Source organism: Epinephelus lanceolatus, chromosome 3 (assembly GCF_041903045.1).
Source record: "Epinephelus lanceolatus isolate andai-2023 chromosome 3, ASM4190304v1, whole genome shotgun sequence".
Lineage (NCBI taxonomy): Eukaryota > Metazoa > Chordata > Actinopteri > Perciformes > Serranidae > Epinephelus > Epinephelus lanceolatus.
Window position 1 is genome coordinate 31,196,466 of NC_135736.1, and position 25,851 is coordinate 31,222,316.

Here is a 25,851-nt window from a genome sequence, read left to right on the forward strand (position 1 = left end):
TATATACAGTATATTGTCACAATGGTTTGCCCTACATTTGGGTTTGCATATTAGAGAGGCTTACTTGTTTCAGGTCTGGCTTTTGGCACATCTTGTGAGTATGTGTCAGTGGGGAGTGTGTGGCTGGTATCTCTGCGCTCAGTCACAACCACTGTCCGCGGCACCGTGGCAGAGAGGACAAGAGGCCTCTGGTTGTGGTACTTGAGACGGTATGTTTCCGTCATACAGTTATCCACAGTGAAGTACGTTGTCAGAGAAACCTCTTGAGCCAGCGCTGCCTGTTCCACTCTGCATCCAGTCAGTCTTTCCTCACTTTCACATGATGATGGGGTGCTCCGCTCCGGGTCTGAGCCTGACTTGGAGCTTGCATCTGAGAAGGTTCTGAGGCCTGACATGTCAGGCCTCCTGTGAGGACTAGCGTAGGATGTGGATGAAAGACGAGGACTTGAGGGAAATGGTTCTTGGAGCATCCTCGGACGAAACACAGCGTGGCTTGTTTCGCCCTGGTGAGGAGAGGTCCGCTGCGTCGGTCGAAGGTGCGGCGACCCTGACGTGCCCAGCTGACGCTGATTGTTCAGTTGGACTTGGAGTGGTTCTGCAGTCACATTGCTGGGAGGGTGGTATGGCAGGGTCATGTGAGGACACTGGGATTCGGAGGCGACGGCCTCGCTGTTGCGGTAAGTGTTTTCTCTGTCCTCGGGCTCAGAGAGAGCGAGATCATCGGAGCTGTTCCATTCTGAGCTGCTGGTTTTTGTAATGTGCCTCAGGGCTGTACTTTCTCCAGTGTGCCCTCTACAGTTCGTCAGCTCCTGCTGTTCGCTCTGCCGGTTATCTGAGCCAGTGGAGTCTCTCTCTGAGGACGCTGCTTTTCTGGAAGAACTGGAAGTGTACTTTGATTTCCGTCTACAGAAGAGAATGATGGAAATGTAATTTAATATAATGAAAATCCAAGTTATGAGTCCTTATGCGCACATATTAGAACAAGTTATAGGGATGGGAACTGACTTTTTTATACCAATTCCATTATTGATGCTGCTTATCAGTCCGATTTCTTATAGATTCCCTTTTTTATTCCTGATCAATTTTCTGTTTGGGAACAGTAGGCCTACATGGCTTTTCAGCATCAACACAACTCTTTTATCATCTCTGAGTCTGACCATGGTGTAGAAACAGAGTAGATAAAAGGCATGCATGTGATGCAGCGTGGTGCTAATGTTACTACAACAGGATATTTACCCTCAGTAACGGATGTGCTGCTCAATTGGGAAGGTGTGTGAGTGTCAAATACATGACATTCCTGGAATTTAAGCCCATGTTGACTCAAGGGATGTGTAATCATATTACTGGCGTTTTTACCCTTACTTTAAATCATCATTTTACAGACATTACAAGCAGCACTGTTGTCATCTTCCTCTGTGAAATGAACTCATACTTAGGACCATTTCCCTCTTTGCTATAACTCCTTCTTGGAAGTTTCCAGCAGCAAAGACGCACAAGTTTGAGGTCATTCTTTTGCAATGTGCAAATGAGGCACACAATTCCAGTGGATCGGACAATTTGGAACCGGCTCTTGATTCCCATCCCTAACAAGTTAGATATAGTTCATAACAAAGGGCACTACCTCGAACTTGGACTGCACTTTAGATGTGAATGTAAAACTTGGTCATGGTTCTTTCCCTGAGGTTTGGGTTGATGTTTACCTATAAAATGAAAAAAACAAAGCTGATCAACACAAAGCGACAGACAGAGAAAAGAATAAAATATCAAAAATCAAAAGCTATTCAGCAGTCTTCCTTTGGATAGGTCTGCTCCACTGTGGCAAACAGCTATTCACACACTGTAATTAGTGCAAAAGGTAATGTATTTTTATCTTCTGACCTTTCCTACGCTTTAGAGTTAAATTTATCAGGACAAAATTAGAACACAGAAATCATCTTAGCTATGTCAGAAGATAAAAATATCAAGAATACAACAACTGAGAAGACATTTGGTATAAAAAGAAAAACAGGAGGACGATTAGAGGCTTGAGAAAAAAAAAAGATTTGAGTGCGGAGATTAATGACTTGTTTTCTCAGAATTTAGAGACTGAATTCAGAACCCGGAGAATTAAATCAGAACTCTGCTAAATCGCAGATTTTAGACTCTAATCTCATAATTCAGATTTATTTTTCTCAGAATTCGGAGATTAATATCAGAGCTTAAACACTTTTATTTTCACTTACTGCTAATCCTCTTTCCTAATTATAAACTAGGCAGATACACACACACTTACAATAAAGCAAAATTAATAAAAAGTACAGACCAAGCAGAGACAAAATCATCTACACATCTGACTGTGAAACCGATGCCCTCTCAAGACACAAGGTGGCAGCAGCAGAGTCTTAATCACACTAAACTTCCTCACAGCTGGATGAACCAGTCTGCACGCTCCCTCCATGCACCAGCGCAGTGACAGCCAGCATGGTGCTGAATTCCTTCCCTTTAAAAATAGATGTGTCATTTTTTTTCTTTGCCGTTGCCCTGGAGAGGCCCAAGCAAGGATAAAAGCTTCAGCGGTCTGTTTGGAAGCACTGGCTCCAGATACACACACAGCCTCGATAAAGTATCAAGTGCAGCACAGTCAAAGTAGTACTGCGTGAAACAGAAAGATATTCATGACAATGCCAGCAGCCACGTCCAGCTGTGCTATCTGAATGAGCTTTGTGGGATTATCATCAGATTAATGCCTGTGCAGGGCTGACTGGGTTAAGAGGTTAAAGGAGCCAGTCCAAGCTCAAAAATCAATCTTCAATTACTCTCACATTATCAGCTCACACTTCATCTGTTACACTAACAGAAACATGGAGGAAAAAAGAAAGTAATAATCTTTCTCACGCTTATTGTTATTGAATTATGTACAAAGTGCATAAATGCCCAACACGTTTTGCACTGACAGAAAACTGGTGTGTGTAAATCCTACATTTACAAATCTGATCTACACTGAATGACTATGTTATTATCTTCCCTGTGAGTCATCTGGAAGTATTGCAGATTAGATGTAAGATATAACCACCCTGGCACGTTCTTTTATGCTCTTTTTCATGTTTTAATTGTCACATCATGTTACTTTTAGTGTCTCAGTCTCTAATTCTTTCACCTATCTTTAAACAAATAATGGCTTTATGTTTTTAACACTGCCTTCAATTATTAATTTAACATATTAAATAAATCATATACTTGCTAATTGATTACAGTATGAACAATATAAAATAAGCCCTTAAAAATCTTGGAACTTACCATTGTGTGAAGGTGAGGACATTATACTTGATTTGGCATCGCCTCCTTTTTGGTGCAGCAGACTGAAAATAAAAGACTACAATTATTCTAAGCACATTTTCAATCAATCCTGTTTCCAAGATCAGTCAATTACTATTTTGAAAAAAGCGGTCAGCATAGCAACAAACAAAGGAACAAACTTTCATGGTCTGGTCTTTCTTATACTGGCAGAATGACGGACATGAAGGCATTTCAAATTCATTGTCTGCTGCTTAGGTCCAACTGGATTCGAATTAGGCTCGGGCAGAATCTATTTTTTCATACATTACCTTTCTGACATTTTACCGGTTACATGATGGAGTTTTATCTGTAAAAGCTGAGCTGCTGGCCATAGAAGTCAATGTAGCATGTTTGACACTGTTTAGCCGTTAGGGTTGGGCAGTGTGTTTAAATCTTCCAAACTGCAGCTGTCAGTCTAACAAATGATGATTGCCAGCACATTTGCACAGGTATGTGTACACGTCCCCACCGCCGCCGCCGCCGCCGCCACCGCCACCGCCACTGCCTCTTAGCTTTCCTAGTTTTTAAATCTAATAAAATTAATTCTAAAAAATCTCACAAAATGTTAAGACAGGAAATATTCTTACACCTATTTTACTTATCAAGTAGGAAAATACAACACAGTTTCTGTTTCTAGTTGAATTGCCTTGTAAATGCAACATAAAATCCACCTCACTTGATCTCCACAGAAATAAAACAAAACTCACCAAAACCATCTTAGTTAGTTTGTCCACTGTTTCAACAATAATCAACTCTAGTTTGGTTGGCGTACATCTTTAATTCACAGAGTTATGTATGAAAATATTGCACCCCCTTGTCCTGTAACTTTAACCCCACCACTCGCAGTCGCCATCTTTCTCAGCTCAGCTGCCCAGCAGCCACTGACCTCTGCTGGTGCATCCTGTGCACTACATTACCTCAATACAGCATCTCTGTATCAGTTTAATAGAAAGAGAAGTGTCTAATTTTGACCATACTGAAAGTCATATCTTCGAATTTCTTAATACCCTGGTTTACCGTAATACTTGATATTGCCCAGACCTTCTTCAAATACCCCAAAAAAGCAGCTTGATTTTAATAATTGATATTTTAACGGGCCCTGTGTATAGACCCATGTATCGGCTGGTACTGATTCAGTTTTTATTTGGTGGCAGTGAACCTTAAAAAACTTTCATTTAGATATCTAATTGTGATAATCAGACATGAATGTATAGAAATAATCTAAGAGCTCTACTATGATCAGTAGTTCCTGGTAGCACTTCATCTTACAGTCACTGTAAGTGCATTTTTTTTTTTTTTGATAAATGGGTTAGGGTTACTGAGGCACAAATACACAGCTGCAACTAGTAACCATCTCTAAATCCCAATTTAATACTAATAACACCTCTGACATTTGTCATTTATTGACTATATTCTTAATTTTAAGGGAAATACTTTTACCTTCTGTGGCATTCAGTCCATTTCAGGAACACATTTTTAATAAGATGTTGCCATTTGCATGCAGCATTCAAGAAAATTCTCTACCCACAAATGTTTATCTTCATGGACAGTAATAAAAAAGGGACTAAAACAACTGTGCAAGGTGTGATGTTTGCTGGGGAAGGATTTAATAATCTGTGCAGATCCTAAAAAATCCAAGATTTGCTTCAATAGTGCGGTTTCAGCTTTCTTCCTGATGCACTGACATTATGTAAAGTACAAGTTATTTGAAAGTTAATGTCATGGGGACAAGTGTGTCCTCTTGCAGTCCAGCGTTAGCCTAGTTTCCACAGAAATCAAAAGTATTTCCGAGTGATGATGCACACATGGCAGCATCATCAAACATCATGAATCTCAAAATAGCACACTGGTGGAAAAATGTACTGCAGGACTTGTACTGAGAACTGGTTGGAAAGCATGCAGTCTGTGGTCATCTTTAATTACATAAAAATAGTTTTATTATTTCTATGTGGTGGAGCCAATGACTGGATGGGAAAGGCTATTTATGGGACAGATCAACAAATAAACCTGGACTGTTGCTAATATGAACCTCATGAACCAACAAGGTTTTCTTTCATGAATTAAAGGGTTTCTGACAAATTTTCATGGAAATGAACTTTTAAAGGAAATTCAATCATTAATGTCCGTCTGAAGCCTAGTCCACAAAGACACAGTGTTTTTGTAAACATAGCTCTTTTTTTAATGTGTGTTGGCCTTCTGTCAACACACAAACGGCATTTTAGGTCACTAAAAAAATAGCTTAGTGACTAAAATAGTGCTGGCTCTACCCTTGCTAGTACAAGATGAGAAGAAGGCAACACACACAACTTGCTTTGTCTCCTTTGTGGTGCAGGGTGTGGTGTGTTAGATTATTTTATTTAAAAAGCGTCTACATTTCAGTCTAACGTCACTAACAGGACTTTTTACATGTTTACACGTATGAGTACAATTAAGTAAATTAAAAGTTCACTGCCCCAGTTAGTCCTCTGGTAACAGCTTCTTTGGGTGTGTTCGGAATCGCATACTTTTTCTTTTTACTTTAAGTAGGTAATCAAGCTGTCCTAAAAATGTATGTACTGCTGCATGCAGTGTGCACAGGACATGCTACCTTCTCATAACGTTACACCCTGAACTCTGACCCTCTTTCTCACGTATCTCTTACTCATGTATCCATGTACAGAGGTCAACCCGGACAGCTCTGATGTTGTTATATTGCCATAAGTAATAACTGCATACATTGTAGATTCTAACATATTATATTCACAATAGTAAAATTAAATAGGCTATACAGGCTGTTTGTTGTTGGTTATCTTTACGATTATTTTATTCAGTTAAATGATTAATATCCCTATTATTACTAATTGACTGGTCATTGGTCACCTGAATGCACTGTCATCCATCATTGCGACTTCTAAAAAGAAGTCGCTGTGATGTGTCTTTCACCGTGCAGAGGATTGTGGGTCAGAACAGCCAGAAAAGCATGCTGACTTACATACTGCAAAATTGGACCGGATGTAGTAGAACATCCTGGTATTTTTGGCATACTGCATAGGACATACTATGTCTTGGGACATACTAATTTTTTTTCTGCCATACTATGTAGTATAGTCGTATGGGTAATGGATTGCTTACAGCTTTTTTCAGGCTGCTGATAGGCAAACCCGTCTTGTTTGCATGGCTTTAAGGCTACGATTATATTGCCGCCTGTTGGTTTGGCCTGCTCTTGGCATGCTCTTGACCACGCTTCAATTGTCTTTGTATTTTTTTTGACATAAATTTTTTATAACAGTGCTTGTTTGGACTGGATTTTTTTTTTTTTTAAGAACGAAGGAGGGAAAAAGTCAGTTCACAAAAATATCTGTCCATGTGAACTTCATCTTGAAACAATAGTCAGGTGCCCAAATGTACACTGACACTGGTTGTGCTTCCTTCAATCGTTCGTCCTGTTCATTCTGACCATTCAAAGATCCCTTCCTAATGTACTCTATGAAAGTGATTGGGGAGGAAATCCACAGTCCTTGTTCTGTGCAAAAGTGAAAGAAGCTAATATGAGGCTTACGTTATCTAAATTAGTTAATTCAAACAACTATCTTCCATGTTCTTAATTCTTACAGTACATAAAAGAAAGACCGTGGATTTTGTCCCCACTCACTTACACTGAAGACAGAGGTCTTTTTTCAAATAAGTAAACCCCCACACAACTAATGTATATGGTCATTCAGTTGTGTTGTTGATTGATTCAGGTCCACTTTTTGACATTTCAGTGCAAAATATTTGAGTTCTACAGTGTTATAAATATGCATAGCAACCGCCCTCTACTGGTTAAAACTCAGCTACTGCAGTTGAATATTAAATGCGACTGGCTGATCTGGTGGCAGGTGATGTATGTGGTAGCAGCTTTCGTCACCAACCAACTCCACAACAGGAACAACTCTCCTCTCCCAGCCTTGCCCATGCTGATACTTTTTCCAAGTTCTACAGGTATTTTTGAATTTCCAGGGTAGAGGCACTTCAGCCAAACCTCTGGGGTTTAGTTACTCTTTAATGGCCAGTATGAACTTTAGGACTGGTCAAAGGAAGCAGACCCAGTTTCAGTGTTCATATGGGCAGCTGACTATTGTCTTGAAAAATTGTGACCCTATAACTCAGGCTGTTACCACTTCTTGAATGTAAAACCTTCATTTGTCCTTCAAGACAAGATGCAGTTATTTCTTACCTTTGCAGCTGTGCCTCTGGTGTTGACCTCTGGTCTTTAACAATAAAGCCATCAACACCAGGTGAGTCGGGATTGGTGGAGCCGCTGCTGAGTCTATCGCTGCTCTCGTAGCCAGACTCTGTCCTTTGGATGGTCCAGGTATCACTCCGCAGCAGTGTCTTGGGGCCACCTTTCAGCCTGCTGCCCCTCTGTTGGTTGGCCCTGCTCTCTGACTCCACAGAGCTGTGGCTCTCGGTCTCATGCCGCTGCTCGTCCTCATAAATCGTCATTAGACACTTCTGTTTCCGATCCTCCCTGGCTCGTACGTGTTCCCGCTCGCGCTCTCGGCTTTGTTCGGCGTGCACTCTTTCCTGGGATGAAGGCTTACTGTGCCGCGGGCTGTCGTGTTGCTGTTGCCGGCGCTGCTCCAGTTCATTCAGCACGGTGTCAACATTTAACACCTCTCGAATGGGCCTCCAAGTGGACTTAGATTTATTGCGGTTTCCTTCGCTGCCACCTTTTTCCCATTGCTCCTGGCTGCTGTCCTGATCATAGCGACTTGGGGAAGAGTTGTTCCTCCGACTGTGCCCACCACCCTGCGTACTGAAGGACTGTCCTCGTGGCTCATGAGATCCTCTGCTTGAATGGTTTGATGACTTCTCAGTGCGTGGATAGCTTTTTGATTTTTGGTCCAGAGAGGGCCTCGGTCCATTCTCTGGAGGAGACGAAGATCTTGCATGTGCCATCTCTAGAGATAAAAAACATGGATTGTTGATTAACATGCTCTGACGTACAGGAGTTACCTACTCTGGCTTGCCTCTGTATGTCTTTGCTTTTGTCTCTCTATTATCAGTGTGTCCTATGATGCAGACACAATGCTCTACCTTTGTGTTGTGATGGGTCCGTTTTCCGATGCCCTCTGTCCTTCTTCGATGTTTCACTCGGCCTCTGCAAATTTTCCATGAAAGGTTCCTGGAATTTGTTTGGACTGCCAAGGGGATGTTTCACTGAGGAGAAAAACATTGAAAAGGCAGATGAGTGGCTGCTTGTGGATGTTTATTTAAAGGGAAACTGAAGTATTTTTAAGCCTGGACTCTATTTTTCTATTTTTTGTGTCTAAGGGACTAATGGAGACAAATTTATTTTCAATTGGTCCAGTATCAAGAGGTTTCAATACAATCCCTACAGGCAGTTGTGCACTGTCACTTTATGTCCTTTAAAAGTGCTTGTTTTTGCCACTGACAGGCTCCAACTGTTACTGTAAGTTTCTAACAACATTACAGAAAAGACCCTATAGAGAAATTAAATGGTTTCTCGCTCAAGGAGAAGTCTCGTTTTGGAATCTTGCAGACTTGTCCACATTATTGAAGTCAGCTAGATATACAGCTACGACATTAAGAAATCTTAAGAAATACTAACCTCCAACAAAACAAACCCTTCCCACCTCACCTCTCTCCAACTCTCACTATCTCAGCCACAAGCTACCACATGTGATATTTCAGAATGAGACTTCTGCTTAAGTGACACTAGGTCACGATAAGAAACAGACCAGTGAAAAGTGAGGAAAAATGTTGTATTTCTCTGTAGGGTCGTTTTCATAATGTAGTCACACACCTCTTACAACAATCAGAGCCTGTCAGTGACAAAAACAAGCACTGTCATTAGTCGTAAATGGATCAATACAGCCTGCTACACTACTGCGGCCTTTCTCAATACTGGACCAATTTAAAGAACTGTTGTCTCCATTGGTCACTTAGATACAAAAGCATAGAAAAACAGAGTCCAGGTTAAAAATACTGAAGTTTCCCTTTAATTTATGATTTATATTTTATATTTACCTGCATGGAGCAAATGAGGTATAAACAACCAATTAGGTTGTGACATGACTGTTTACGTCAGCAATGTTCAGCAGGTGCGGCACTCTATTTTACCACATATGAGGCTTATCAGAGGTGTTAGAGCATAACATAATAGTCCTGCATCTTGTGCTGGGCTAAGACACATTCACACTGTCTTATGTACTGGAGGCGTGTAGCTTGATGTAGCAGGGTCAGCTACCCAGCCGGGTCATTTCTGACTCATTCACTGCAAATTCCAATTCAGCTATTTGACACTCCTGCCTTGTATCTTTGCTGCAAACAAGGACAGAGACAAAACACACTCACCAACGAACAGATGCCAGAGCATCATTAGCAATGTTAAAATACACCACTGCTGCCACGTTTGCAAACCCTGTGGTGTTTCTTTGCCTCTATAGCAAGCAGGTCACTGTGAGAAACAAGAGATGCTGCGAACATCTGCCTCTAAATCAGCACATTCACCCGACAGCTGCACTGTCTTTCACATTTATCCCTCAACTCCTCCTGTCTGCATGTTAGCATTGTTTCCTCCTTAGATTTTTATTTAATTTGTATGTCCTTGAAGAAGATGTTCCATATAAGTCAACAAAATATAAAATATAGCAACAGTACAATAAGAAGCCTCTCTGAAACATGATTGTGTGCATGTGCATGGCTGCTGGATGTTATAACAGCAGTGAGTAACAGCAGTGAGTAAGATGGAGTATTATGGACGTCCAGATTTGATCATGTAGCCTAATGCTGACATTTAAGTAGTTACACTGAAAACAAATACTAGATTTAAATGGAGTACACACTTCGCAACTGCCATGTAATTAACCAGTACACACTTCATCATGTTGCCTGCAGTTACACACAGACTCTTAGGCTTTGTAATACACATACAGTATAACACTGCTGGGCTGTAGTCTCTGTTGGTTTAAGTTGTAAGTGTAGAAAGGATAAACTCCTACTGCAGAGCATAAAACAGCACATCAGTAAACCTGAACATAAAATCATTTCACAAAAGAGCAAGTAATGGATGCAATAGATATAATAATGATTAAATAAGAAGCCATATCTCACTCTAAGGCAACCAAAAAATATCAGTCACTTACGCTTATTTTCATAAAAACAAGAATCCAGTCCCATGCCAGTCAAAGTATCTGGGCACCACACTAAAGCAAAACAATCCATCTAAACAGGCAAGGATTCATTGCCAAAAAAACAAAAAAAAGGCAGATAAATTAACGGAGGCAAACATCGGAAATGTCTAGGGGAGGAGTGAGACCCATGGAGCAGGAGCAGGAGTGCGCTTGGCCACAGGAGCAGGGATTAGGGAGGGAGGCGTGGGTGGTAATCTGCATGCAACAGAGGCATCATCCTCATGTCAAGTTCAAGCCAGCACACAGGGCAGGACAATCTTTCTGCCTGTGGTTTAACAGCACTCTCTCAATCCCAAAGCAAACCATAACTGTAATTTGTGAAATCATTATTCTCATTGCTGCTGACATTGTTTTGGTCTTTAATTTTACTTAGTGATACTTTCATTAAAAAAAATGTTCAGGTGCTCTCATAGATTAGGATTTATGGAAAGGAAATTATTAGACAAATTGAAATTGATCACCTATGATGATCCCTATCATGATCTTAATCATCAGTAGTAAATGGACTATAGACACACTGCTGTCTGGAAGCAAATATACTCTGTTATTAGACAACACTCACTGCATTCATCTCAGTGGGAAGTTCTGTTATAACCCAAATAATCTATTATAATATGAATATAATTTGCACCTTTGAGAAAAACAATCCTGAACGTGCGCACAGTTGCATTAATACCTCATTTTATTAGGTACAAAATCTGAAGACTGCCTTATGTTACCTCACCATCATGTGTGTTAAACAGGGTACATTTCCATGCATACTAATATTCCACTGTTATTCTAAATATGATTTGATACGGATCATGTAAACAGCATATTCCATTTGGATATATCGAATTATACCTTGTTCTGAATAACGCATTTTCCGATAAAGACATGTGGGATATGCTGGTAGTATTCAGGTTTTAGGAGAATTCTTTGAACGTGCATACAGCGCATTCAGAAAATGCCTCTCAATCTGTGTTCTTATGGCAGTTTACGACACACGGTCTCTTGCCTGTCTATGGTTGGCTCTGTGCATTGTCATGGATATGTTGTATACAAACCACCTTCCAGCGGTTTGCAAGGCTGTGAGGTAGAGATGCATGCCCAAAAGAAAAGCCAACATTTTTGTTCTGAAGAAGAAACACATGTCCTTTTAAACATTATGACAGATTTCGACATCGACAGGTTTTTGGATATGTATAAATATCGCAACCCCAACGTTTTCAACAAGGTGGTTGAAAGAATGAAAGATGGAGACTGTGTTCACACAGTCAAACCGGTGGAAAAAAAAATCAGCTGTTCCACTTTTCCATACTTTGACATGATACATGACATGTTAGGGTACGTTAACTGGAGGATGAAGGCTGCATGTGAATGAGAATATAAGCAGAATATTCATTTTCATTAACCAATGTAAACAGCTCAGTAAGAATATTGTCGTTTTTGGAATAAGTGCAAAAACTGGAATATTTTGAACATGTAACCGTAGTCACTGAGACTCTTGAACTTCATTTTATGTACTCCAGAAAACAACACCTGCCCATCCCATCTCATCCCAATTTCACGCATGGATAAATATTTTTGTATCATCAAATTAAAACTATCATATCTCTGGTTTTACATGGTCTATCAACGTAAAAAAAAAAAAAAAAAAACAACAACTGTGAGAGAGTTTCAAATCAGCAAACTTTCAACTTTCAAGCAAAGTTGATAGCAGCGTTACAGGTGTCCTAGTCTGTCTGTTATGGTGCTTTGAAAACGTCACGTGATCTGATCACGGTGGCGTGATCACAGGCCATTAAGGGTTAATTTATTGGATAATTTTATGACACTTCAGTTCACAACCTTTATTTCTGTCTATAATAATAAGGGTGATAATCTTGGGGTAATCTGGACTGAGCCATTATTATAATTCTGTTATGGTAGTGGGTTGTAAGCTGCCATAGTGTGGGTCAGCACTTGTTTCTGATTGTAGAGTGCATGTGAAAAGTCTCTGTACCATTGCTACAGGCAATATTTCAGTTTGATTGGAGTATATATACCATACAGTCACGATGTAAAGTATCACTGTATCACTGTTCTTAATGAACATATGTATATATATATATATATATATATATATATATATATGTATATATATAGATTTACTATTTGACGGAATAGTGAAGTCATTTTTATCCCAAGGTGGCCGAAGAAAGTGCATCTGACAGAGGAGTTAATTAAAAAGAGCAGTGCTTTCAAAATAAATACAAAAATTACTTTTACTTTTAATTAGAGGCATACAGGCTTGTGGAGATCAAGTTAATCCACCCTGACATGTGTTATGAAAAATAACAGACTTCTCCTTGACTGCACAGCCAGTCTTTACTCGGCTCAAGTTCTAGATTCAGTCCTTGATAAACGATGTAATTGAATCTGATTTTGTTGCTGCTGCGTTATGTCATGCATGCAGTCCAAAGCTTTTGACAAACAGTAGTGAGACATTAATTTACTTTTTGTTTTTGCAACTGCCTTTGGTCTAAGCAGTTTAATCCATGATAAGGTTTGTTTATAGTGAACAGCAATGCACGAGGAAGTGTCCTGATGTTAGACAATAATGAATAAACTGGCCACAGAGTGGATTTTAAGTGGACACAGTAGTAAAAGGTTTGTGTACACTGTATTCATTTTTCTTTTCTTTTTTTTTTTTAAGATATTTTTTTGGGCATTTTTTGCCTTTAATGGACAGGACAGTTGAGTGTGAAAGGGGGAGAGAGAGGGGGGATGACATGCAGCAAAGGGCCACAGGCTGGACTCGAACCCGGGCCGCTGCGGCAACAGCTTTGTACATGGGGCGCCTGCTCTACCACTAAGCCACCAACGCCCCATCTGTATTCATTTTTCAAACATTTTTTAATTAACACCTTTTGATTGCCTGTTAGAAGTGTGAGGGTCAAGTGTGCTGATAATCAGAGAATTGTCTTACCTGTCACGTCACCATTTATTTGGGCTTTGTACCGAGGACACATGGTGGTTTGTCTCGGTGCATCTTCATTAGACACTGGAGATCCCTCAGGGTTGGTGTAAAATAAAAGAAGCGGCTGGAAATGTCCCCTGATACATTTAGAGGCAACATCTTTCCACTTGGATCCAATCTGGGCAGAGCAAAGTGTGATATAAGAGCATGTAACACACAGTAACAGGTCGGAGACGTTTGAACGGGGATAAAGCGGATTAATAGTGTAGCGCTCCTGACCTCCTTTACAGTAGCATCATCGAAAAACATCCATTTTGAAGATTTGGTGTGATAGGCAAAGGCTGAGTAATGTTTACTCGAAAAACAGATCATTCCCACCAGATGAAGCTCGCTGCGTTTGGCGTTTTCATCAGTGACGCGGTTGAAAAGCTGAAAAAGAGCAAAATGAGACAAGTTTGATCTCCATGTGTTGCACTTTGGCAGATGCTAAATCCTATGACAGTAAACTCTCTGTGTGAGTGTGTTTGATACGCTGCTGAAGTCTTTATATAAAAAGACTGACCTTTATCATTACTAGTGTTTGGACAACAATAATATATCAGTCAATATCTGACAGCTGGGATCACTGTCATTTTGTACGAGTGACTTTTTTTGTGCAAAAAGGACTAAAATATCTATATTTTCTTTGGGTGAGGATTTGATTTATTTGACATCAAAAATATAAAAGGTCATACATTGTGAAAGACGACAAGGATAACACAATAAAGTTACAAGATAACTTCGTGGTCCTGATTTGCTCCAGCTCTAGTGGTAGAAGAAGGTCTCAGATCTTTTACTTGAAGATATACTATGCAAGATTTTCCATAAAAAAACAATGTATAGACTCATACAGAAGTGGTATATAAAAATGCATCATAATTCGTCAGCTGATTTATATTTTTTATTAATAACCTGGTTCTGAAAAGTCCCTAGCAACTAACATGGCCAAATAGATGTAGTGAAGTTAACGTACAATATGTGCCTCTGACATGTAGTGAAGTGTAAAGCAGCATAAAATGGAAATACTTCTACTACTAAAGTCCATTATACTTAAGTACAGTGCTTGAGTAAATGTACTTAGTTACTTTCCATCTCTGCTTACCCCACACAGGTTCAAACGTGGGCCAAGTGACCGAATGACATCGTCCGTGAGGTCGGACTGCTCGGCATCCCACACGAATCCAATAGTGACGATCTCTGGACAGTTCATGAGCACACGGCGGATCTTGATACTCTGACCACAGTCGCTCTGCAAAATATGAAGGAAAACATGTGGTGGTCCACATTAATAACAATGTACATACATGGAAAACATTAAGGCTGGGATGCACCAACAAGGATTAATTTAGCTCAAATCAGAGTTTATTAAAATCAAGTCAGTAAATCTAGATTTAAAATTAAGCAGAGCGCAGTTGCACCATTAAAAATTAATCTTGAATTGGGGGTAACTGTGCAACAATATACTTCACATTGTTGCTCGGTACTTCGGCAGAGAGGATCAAATTTTACCTCCTTTGAGAAAAACTTGCTGGCTGATTTAATGAAACAATGTTGCCAAATCATAGAGGACAAAAAAAGGGACAACAGCACAGTGAAAAAGAAAGAGACCGGTATCTTTACAAAAATTCATCATCATCATTAAAGTCAAGTGGGTTGAGTCTGTCTCTCAATGTTCTTCGAGGAACTCAAAAAGACAGCAACTGTAAAAGTTAAACCTGTTGGGGAAACAAAATACGGATTTCAAGTCAGTTTCAATGTGTGTTCATTACAGAGATAGGCTTCTGTATTCAGCCTACATGTATCTTAGCACAAAGACAACAAGCCAGTGTCACAACACTTCATAATCTGCTTTATATTCAAATGGTATGTCTGTATTTAAGATGTGTAGTAACAGAAAGTGAGACATTTCAAGGAGCACTGAGTTTGAGCCTTTCTATTTCTGTTTCTTGGCAAACATTAGCTTGGCCCAATTAAGTCAAAACTGACAGCTTGTTTTTTATAAGCGTGAACAACTCTTGGATGTGTCGGTGATAAGTTCATTAGTAACAAGATACACTGATACGACAAACACACACACACACAAAAAAAGCAAAGATACAGGAATAAAATCAAAAGGCAGAACGCAGTGAGGAACACCGTTACAGAGTGCTTTACATGAAATAAATAAAACAAAACTAACAAGACAGAAAGCAGCCGAGCAGACACAGGAGGAAAATCTAAAATGTGCAGCTTTGTTTTTAAATCTCAGCGATAAATAAATGAGCACATTTCCCCAAATGTTAGTACTGGGTTGCGACTTTATCTCTGTCTCACACACACACACACACACACACAGACAAAACTGAAATAAAACTTGTGACTTCTCGCTTCATGATAAGGACTGTTGCAAAGACGAAAAAAAGAATCAGACAGTCTGCACATCAGTATCATTATACCTGTGCTACAGCTCACATTTTTTAGGGAAGAATAATGGGTTAAGGGAACAGAGCACTCAGCTTCACCCAACTGATGCACACTGAGGAGGAAGACAGTGGTAACAAATACAGATGAGAGAAAAACAGTATACCCCCTTACTGCTATTTATATCCTAACACTAGTCTGGCACCGTCTCCTTCTGGCCGCTTCAAGTGCAGAGTCACAGCAGAAAGCACAGAGTGTACTCTGCATAGCTGCAACAATCATCTTTGTGTCCGTGTTACGTGTTAGCGTTTACTTTAGTTATGGCTGAATTCAGTTGTTTTGACAAAGCAGCAGAACAGGGAGAGGTACTGAGCAACTAAGTTGTAAAGTTGTCTGATTTGTTACATTGAAATGAACAGTGACAATAAATCACTTACCGGGCAGCTTCGGAGGTCACCACCTGTGTTGTTTGCTGCCTGCAGCAATTCTCCAAACATGTCTGACCTGAGCCGCTCGTTTTTCCCCAACATGCGATCAACCTGTTGGCTGTGCGTAAAAACAGAGACTGAATTAACAGATGAGAGTTGGTCCCAAATACAAATGTATTATATTTTTCACTCAGTGGATACCATAAAACTTCTATCAATAGCCCAGGCTATTATTTGCTTAAATCACTGAACCCTAAGCAAATTGGTGCATTTTTTTCAAAAACATGGGAAAAAAGGCAATGAGCAACTTGATAAGAAATGACCCACAAATTATATATATAAAAAAAATAATATTTAGAAAATTATTTTTAAAAATAGTGGAAAAAAGAAAAAAGCAAGGGAAAACTTTATTTATAATTATTATTTTTTACATTTTAAAATCATGTTTCAGAATTATCATTATGTTTAAGCACTCTTTTTTTAAACTAATTGTCTTGTCTTTATTTTTCTCATACAAATATCTTGCTAAATTTTTTGGTCATCTCTTCTTTCATTGCTCATTGCCAGCTTCCCATGTTTTTAAAGGAAATCAGGCCAATTTGCCGTCACGTTTCAAAGGGTTAAATCGCTGAACTCAACAGGCCTATATTTGGGACAGGCGTCCACATGGGACAGGACTTCAATTCCTTTCACACAAATCTGTTGCTCAGCAAAGATGGAAGTACAATCAAATTGTTTATTTAAACCCATATGAACATTACTTGTTTAAAAATGAGGTTTCAGATAATATATCAATTATGAATCATTCATGTGATCTAGCTCCGACAGACAGAGCATCACAGAAAGACTGAGTTACAGCACTCGAAGGGATTACGGCACACGCCCACTAAATCCTGTTAAAACAATACTAACAACTTGTATTAACAAACCCTTTTGATTCTTTTGATCTGATGACCCGTGTAGACTAAAGGAATATGAATAACTTACAGGGTCATTGAGGAATGGACACATAATCTGAGATAGTCAACAACCCCGTTTTAAACATCCGAAGAACATCTATTAAAAAAAAAAATGAAGCGCTTAACAACCAGACCAGGCCTCTAAGTGAGACAGGCCTTTATTTGTCAAAATATGTAGCCACACCAGGGTAGTAAAAGGGCCTAGGTGTTTAATTGGGACTATGCTTTTAAAGTTTTAGGGAAGTTTTGGGGTACACTTAGTCACCACAACTTTTGTGCATCTGTAACAGACAGAAACTGCACTCTGGAAATCAATATAACATGGTTTAAATTTGGATATGCACATATTTTGACACTGTCAGAAAAGTGTTAATTCAACCATATGTTTATTATTGAGGTGATAGTTGTCTACACATACACAGCTATTTTTAAAAACCAATAATATCCTTTACGTTTTGGCCTCTTGTCCACACACAAATGGAGTTTTAAGTCACTAAAACAGAGATCTTTTAAACTGCTTTCTAATGTTCAGTTACTGTTTATCTGTGTGGACATCTGCTTTATCTGCTTTATATAATGCATATGAGCCAGAAGCGATAACAACAACAACGGTGGACTTGTGGTTTGTTTACATTTTGTTAGCACTGCTTGGTCTAATGCAGGCACATCCAAAGTCCTGCGCGGGTGCAAACTGTGGCCCACAGACTGATTATTACTGGCCTGTGACTAGTCTTTGAAAATACTATATGTGGCTCACCACACATCACTGGTTAACCAAGCAGGATCACTTTGCATTTTTTCCATTCACCTCAAGATGACAGAACTATCATTCAGCTTGTAGAAATGCAAAAAATGAGACAAAACGTTCATTTAGCTTTAAGTCATTCGAGAATATTTAAGGATAGACACATTGATAATAATCAGCACTGGATGTTTAAGTGAGGCTGCTAAAGGACAGGAAGGAAATTGATCTAAGATGCTTAACATTGCAATCAAATAATTTTCTAGTAACCATATTTAATACTTTGACATTTAAATCAGGATTAACACTGTGGCCTGATTTTTGTATCCCATTTTTTAAAGCCATGGCACTAAATCAAGCACTCACCATAAAGCAGTGGTTGACACGTAATGTACGAACTCTGTGAATGGGTGTGGGTCTGAAGACGCACCACAGCAGCGACACACAAACTGTAAAAGAAATACTGTAGGTAAGTTTTAAGACTACATTTCATGCTCAGTTTTACTAATGACCTGTGCACATTCCTGTGACCAGTTAACAATGACTCTAACAATCAGAGCAGCTGTGAGAGGATTTCTTTAGTATTATTCTACTTCACAGTGATTGCCCCTATGTACCTCACATACATGCACATCTTCACATCTAACATGACAAACATCATCGAAAAAACTTAGTTACCTGCTCATAAAGCATCATTGCAAACTTCTGGTGGGTGATGCAGGATTTGGATGAACAAGCATCAGTTGCAGTGTCTGAGACGATGTGTAGATGAATTCTCTCCAGGATGTTCTCCTAATGTGTAAGAGATAAGAACAGATATAACATTTAAACAATGCAAACAAACATGCTGCACGGCATTATTTCCTTACAACCTGTAAATTAATCAGTTAAACACACACAACACATATGTGACACACTTAAAATATCAACATATTATTCAGTTAGGTTTGGACTCAAAACGGCTGTAGATTTTAAAATGGAGTCCCTTTTTCATAGCTTGTGATGTGAAGTCATACTGAACTACTGAGGTCTCTACTTTTCCCCCCATGAGTTCAATAAACACCGAGTTACCATGCACCATGTGCCCTCTATAAACAACTATACAACAACTGTACAAACAACCTACCACGACAAATCTTTGTCTACCATGACAAAGATCAAACACAAAAGTGAATGTGAAAGAAGTGACGATCTCTTCACTAAAATGGGCCGTCTATGCAGTAGAGAGACACAAATACTTTTGAAATTGGTGCTATATGAGCAGAAAAAGCAGATGAAACAGACTGTGGCATTTGTTTTTGCTCAAGAGGTAGAAAACCTTCGACTACCAGAATGCACATGGGCAACACGGCACCAATAAACGCTCCTGCTGGTAGGTGACAAATCGTGAGCTGCCCAGGGCTGTAAATATAGACAGAGGAGGCAGTGCAGTTGCACTAGGGCCTGTGAGGTGGGGGGCCCATAGAGACAGAAGGGTTGGGTGGAGAATGGACCCTTACGAGTGACTGCCACCTTGAAAATATGCCCAGGTTCAAAAAAGAACTCTCATTAAATTAAAAACAATGCCATTTGCTATATATGCCCTTCAAAGAGGCAAACCCACCTCTGTCAGGTTTTTTCTTTTTTGTAAAATAGTCAATAGCATCTATAACAAAATAATATGCTTATTCTATAACTAAAAATCAGCTATTAAAATTGTTAAATTAAATTAATAATTTCTTAGGTATTTTTTGTCATATACAGATATGCAATGAGGATAGCTGGGTAATATGTATGTTGATATTATCCAGTGTCAAGTCTCAAGACAATATGTGCATGATAGCGTGCACTAGGGCCCGTCATAATGGTGCGCGCTGGGGCCCATTGTAACTTCCTTATGCCACTGGAGCTGCCCATCCAAAAATATATGGTGGTCACATGGTAAAAAATGATCTTGAATTATAGTTAAACAGCAAGCCAAAATATGTTTCTGAAAACATTTTAGGTGAGGAATAGACAGTGTAGTGACAGAATCTTCGTTCACGTGTTACCAACACTGCTTAGTTTTACCGTTTGAGCTCAATATTTTCAGCATCTGTTTCCACAATACAGGAAACAGTATCGGGCCAACTTCCTGTTCACAAACTCTCAAGTTACAGCTAAACAGTGCACTAAAATATGTTTCTGAGAACACTGGGAAAAATATAGGCAAAACAGTAACAGAATCTTGGTTTATATTTGATCAGACCTGTAGAGTTTTACAGTTTGATCTGAGTTTAGTCTTAGTTGAAGAGCCACTTCAATACTATTTCTGTCCAAGGTGGCGGCGGGCATACAAAATGAGGAAGCGCAATCTGTAGTAGCCCTTGAGCCAGTGAAAATCTACTGACTGAGCAGAGGGATCTGGGCACTGGTGAGACGGAGAGAAGTTTAAAACAGTTAATTTATACATAATACCTGCATTATTCTGATACAAAACTGGTTGAAAATCGGTGTCCCTTTAAATATGCAACAAAGCAAGAGGCCAGAATTCAGAATTAACATACAGTGAAAGATAAATCCGGTGATTACACAGGACCAAGGCCTTTTGTCAATGGCCTCTGTTTCTTACCTTCAGTGTCACAGAGGAAGAGGAAGTACCATAACATTATTTAATACACAGTTAAGGTCTTCCACTGGATATTACTTTGATTTAACGCTAAAAGACATAGTGTCAACGTACGAAGCACTCAGCAGCATCATCCATCAGGCCAAGTTGGAAGCGCTGCTCATCCTTAAAAGTTTCAGCTAGGGCGTTACGCAGGCTGTCGGAGGGCAGCACACGCTCTCGGCTCTGCTGGAACTGGCTGAAGATACTCTGGAGAGGAAAAACAATGATCAGCTACTCAATAATAATAATTTTAAAACCAGTATCAACGAGTAATGAGATATATCTTTAACCATACTTCAAATAATGCCAGGTTTAGCTCAAAGTGCAGAGACATACAAACCTTTAAAGCACAGAAAATGCAGGCATCACCGAGACAGAAGTGACCTGAGAGCTGCCTCAAACTTCTCCTGAAGATGTCCAGCTGCCAAAGCACCTGTGAAGGTTTAACAACAGCAAAAACATCAAAATAGAGACGTGCACATTAACTCATTTCAAGGATTTCATGAGCTCAAATCAAACATCTTAAGGCCCAGGCACAATAAACCTAAGTCAAAGAACTAGCGTCAACAAAGGCCGACTGATGCATCGCCTCATATCTCCTCCACCAAAAAGCTGCACTTGAACACACCGCCAAGACTACAGCCACCAGCCAACTAGCACATATGTTCTGCGGTAGTCTGTATCCGTCACTGAAAAAGGGAAACAGGGAGACCAACAGGATGAATTTAAGATGCTAGTTAGCCCGTTAGCACCACAACAATGTTAAAAGAACAAAGGATATTTACTGTGCGCTAGAGAGCAATGAAAAACTAGGGTGATGGATGCTCACCGACAGCCTGACATTGAGCAACAGCTGACAGTCGGCCTGGTGCATCAGGGCCATTAAAAACAAAATTCTGATATAACCATTGAATGAAATTCCTCAGTGTAATACCAAAAGGTTTATAGTGCTGCCAAACCCACTGAAAGTTAACACTCAACTCTGCAGCCTTTCTCAGCTTTTAGTCATTTTCATCTCATTATTTTGGTTTTCTGGTCCATGTGGCTGAGTCCCAGCATCTCTCACCAACCCACACGTTAAAAAAAACACATCCAGCTCACACACGTCATCAAGACTCTGCCAATAAAAATAGCAAAACAATTTGAAAAAACAAATATAAATAAAATCGAGCTAGAGACAGATATTTTATTCAGGAGCTGACAGACCAAATAATTAAAAAAACATAAGCGAATGTTGGCCGGTGGCAAAAAGGACTCCACTCCACTAGGATAATGATTCCAAAAATGTTCGCCAAAAGAGAAGGATGCTGCGTTTGTTTTGGAGTGTGCTTCTGCTTGCTAGTGGCGAGAACATGATTCATTCACCTTTACAGTGAAGTGTTTTAAAACTATAAGACAAGAGTGCCGAATGTTTTAAGGAAAAGGTGCTGATTTGTTTGTTTGAGCACTGAGACGGTTTTGGTCAAGTGAAGTTATTTTAAATATATGTAGTGTCTATTTGCACCCAGCAGAGAATAGTTACACTGCAGCTATTTGGCTATTTATACCCACCCCTACAACGTGTTACTACGGCCCCCTCTTTGTGATTGGCTAGTGCTCATCATGTTGACACATTGAGGTCGGAGGTGGTTAGGGTGAGGGCAGGGGTACGCAACCTGTGGTTCTGGAGCTACATGTGATTCTTTAGCTTCTCTGCAGTGGCTCCCTGTGGATTTGTCAATATTTTTTTTTTTTGTTTTACATTTTAATATTCATACATCATTGTTCTAGGCCTAAAGTGATTTCACATTCTCCGATTGTAAAAATGCGTAGCCTATACACAGATTAAATCTTTGTTTTTTTGTCAACTAAAATGTGCGTCACACGTCTACAACCTGGCGCCTTTTCCTCTAAATTTTGCTAAACCTCAATGGAGGTCGCTCGTCTTGTGTCTCCCAAATCCAAAAAGGGAAAAAAGAGAATTTAATAGTGTGTGTGTCTTCATCACCAACGCTGCAAAGTTAAAGCAGCACATATAGTAATCATGAATAGCTCACTGCAGAGGAGCAACCTTGTGGTAAAAGATATCAATGAATGCTTATTTAGAGCCATTAGTAATGTTGCACTGTATTGAAATGTCTTTCTAATATTCTTCCCCCCTCATATTTGCAAACGAGGCAAAGCATTAGTAACACCTTTTAATGTAATGCAGTCCAGTCCAATACAACTGTAAACTATAACCTCAATAAAAACATATAGTTAAATCAATACCTCCTTGGCAGTGTCCACCAAAACTGATCATTATCATTTTTGTGAAGGTGGAATTTATGGCCAAGGTTGCTGACCCCTGGGTTAGGCCAAAGAGGTCATGGTTAAGGCTAGTAGCCAATTTTGACATTGCTAGGATGCCCAGGAATACATACACCCAAGCATAAATAGCTATGTATTCTTCTTACACTCTGGGTCCCAGTAGCATTTTTGGCTACGGACACCTGGGTGCTAACAGCACCTGCCTTTAATTCAAGTATGTTTTCAGTCATTTAGAGCTGGTGGAAAATGGTTCTTCACCTGCACAGCGCTGTTTAGGAAGCAGCTATTTTGCCCGGGCTCATTCAGCAGGCCTTTGGTGAGCGCGAGAGACAGCATGCTCCCAGGCTGGTAGGATTTTTTCAGACCTCCTCCAGGTTTTTTGAACATCTTCACCCATGCCATGGAGTTAGAGCCTGCAACTGATTAAAACAAAAAAAAGAAAGAAGAAAACCCCTCAGGTTATGACATGTAGAAGGTGTCAGTCTGTGTTTGTGTGCCCTTTTAGGCAATTTACACTTCATGTGGAGCCTTAACGTAACTTCAAAAATAATGGATGACCCATTTAAAACATACTAAACATACAAACATGTTAAATTCTGTTTACTTCAGTGCATTTCCTTTAATGTCTGATTCAAAATGTGATTATTATTGCATGACACTATGGAGGCATAATAAGCAACCCTGGATGGAAATTCAGTTCATCTTGGACTCAGTTTTCATTACATCACTAATCCAAATGACTGATTTGGTTGGACGCCAGATGAATCATGTCCTCTACCTTCTCCAGAGTTGGGGGGAGACTTGCTGCGGCCGGACATGCTTGGAGGTGGGAGCTGGTGCGCTGGTCTGGCCATGGGCTCCATCCATTTCATCCCCACCAACCTCCAGAGCGGTTAGTTGAAAGCATGGTCAGGATCAGCCACAAGGCAGCCTCAGCCATGTGCTACTGGACATTGACTGGCAACTGGACAATGTCTGAGGACAGATGGAAAGGAAGAGGTAAAATATAAATGTGCTAACACAAATCCACAGTGCAGCTATAGCGAGGCTTAAAAGCAGAAAAGCCAGCTAATGCTTCAAAAGTAGTGCTGCAGAACTGCATAACATCATAGATGGAGATTTCGCAGGGGATACTTCCCCCTCCATATTTAGAGCCTGCGCATTTGTATCCCTCAATAAAAATATGAAAGTAGCAAAGGACTTCTTCTTTGACAAAATTAAAGACTTTTACACCATAAATCGGTGCATAAAAAATCACCAGAAAGCAAGAACTCAAAATTTTCTGGCTGAGGACTCCCAAACAACCATATGTCACCCCCCCAGTGTTGAAATTAAACCTACACCATTGCAGAAGACAAACAAAAAAAGCACACAAACACAAGTCGAGCACAAAGTTTTTCCTCATTCTGACAGAAACTGCTGAATATAGCAGCCAAATAAACACTCAATTAGATTAATTCCCACACTATGTACTGCTGTTGTATCTCCCTACTTGTTCAGAAACACTGAAACATGAGCCTCTACAGTCTGCATTGTGACCACCACATCGGCTGATGTAAGACCATGACAACATTTTAACTGTTTTTAGACCTGCTTATGGGGGAAAGAGAACCTGGTGACTTATGGACAAGGCTGTAGCCATGGAGTCAACATGGGGGAGGGGACCAAATCCACCAGAGGGGGTCTGGGGGTCGTCCCCCTCAACTCATTTACCACTATAATATATCATAACAACATAAATTGCTGACGCTTTACTCAGACTATCTGTTGACTATGAAGATATATATAATGCCATTGAGACATTATCATTGGTTGAATATGCCTGTGAGCTGTGTTCTCTTGGGGTACGGCAACACCACTTGGACAAACCACTGCAGTACACTGTAATACTAAAACCAGTAGTAATAATAATAGCAATTTAAAGAAGACGAAGATATACTTTATTAATCCCTGATAGGGAAATTCAGGGCCCGAAATACACGCACATGCACAAACAGGACCTATACATGCATTAAATGGAAAGATGTCAGAGCGAGGAGGCTGCCTTGGACAGGCTTCCCGAGCAGTTGGGGGTCCAGTGTCTTGCTCAAGGGCACCTCAGAAGTGATCAGGAGGCAAACTGGCACCTCTCCAGCTAACAGTCCACGCTCCATACTTGGTCAGTGCTGGGACTTGAGCCGGCGATCCTATGGTGCCCAAGCCAAGTCCCTACTGAGCTGCTGTTGCCCTGAATATCTTTGAATTTTGTTTATAATAAATGATTGTTTAGGACAGTGGTTTGTGTTTACCTGTCATAGTTGTTGTTGATGTTGTTGTTAGGGTCCGGGCAGCTAAGCTGCCAGGACACTATTGTAATCCTAGGTATTCTTCTTCTTTCTTCTTTCTTCTTCCAAGGAAATCATACTTCCCATGGGTGAAAACTCACCAAACTTTGCACAAAGGTCCAGTCTCATGCCAGATATCCTCAGCTGTAAACTCAAGCCAGAAGTCCTGATGGTGGCGCTACAGCAAGCGCCTAAAGTTCAAAACTTTGAAAATTCATAACAAATCAACCATACGTGCTACAACTTCACAACTTTCATCAAACTGTAGCCCCAATACTGAAGAAACCTTTGTACATTTAAACCTATTAAAAATTATGAAGTTCATCACTCTGGTTTTTTTTTCCAAAGACTGTAAAACTTCTTAAACCTATCTCCTCCCACAGTTTTTGCTCAATTGACACCAAACTTGCTACAGAGCATCTTCAGACTGTCCTACAAAAACTACGTTTCTCAGATTTTTGATTTATCAAAATGCATCAAAATGTTTGACTGTAAACGGTACTGTAAACATATACATGCAAGTTCTTGCTAGATAAATCTTCAATGTTCATGAAAAAATGACAAAATTCTAGAGTCATGGTAGATGATATGTGGCAAATTTCAGAAT

At 39.8% G+C, this 25,851-nt stretch overlaps 1 protein-coding gene and 1 long non-coding RNA gene across 2 annotated transcripts in view; one reads left to right on the top strand and one right to left on the bottom strand.

The window, feature by feature from the left end:
* Positions 1-25,851, bottom strand: part of usp53b (ubiquitin specific peptidase 53b) — a 34,747-nt gene that overhangs the window by 7,039 nt on the left and 1,857 nt on the right. The window contains exons 2-16 of the mRNA XM_033623266.2: positions 23,699-23,895; positions 23,179-23,339; positions 20,972-21,064; positions 20,704-20,838; positions 18,681-18,794; positions 18,369-18,451; positions 16,311-16,419; positions 14,576-14,722; positions 13,714-13,863; positions 13,444-13,612; positions 8,374-8,496; positions 7,511-8,237; positions 3,277-3,338; positions 1,622-1,700; positions 65-903 (exon numbers count right to left, since the gene is read on the bottom strand). Coding sequence (XP_033479157.2) covers positions 65-903; positions 1,622-1,700; positions 3,277-3,338; positions 7,511-8,237; positions 8,374-8,496; positions 13,444-13,612; positions 13,714-13,863; positions 14,576-14,722; positions 16,311-16,419; positions 18,369-18,451; positions 18,681-18,794; positions 20,704-20,838; positions 20,972-21,064; positions 23,179-23,339; positions 23,699-23,792 — 3,085 coding nt within the window. The 5' untranslated portion in view covers positions 23,793-23,895. The remainder of the gene's footprint in view (positions 1-64; positions 904-1,621; positions 1,701-3,276; positions 3,339-7,510; positions 8,238-8,373; positions 8,497-13,443; positions 13,613-13,713; positions 13,864-14,575; positions 14,723-16,310; positions 16,420-18,368; positions 18,452-18,680; positions 18,795-20,703; positions 20,839-20,971; positions 21,065-23,178; positions 23,340-23,698; positions 23,896-25,851) is intronic.
* LOC144462473 (uncharacterized) lies at positions 548-25,565 on the top strand. The gene is made up of 3 exons (XR_013490765.1): positions 548-677; positions 23,708-23,919; positions 25,315-25,565. It is a non-coding gene; the product is annotated as an uncharacterized LOC144462473 (long non-coding RNA).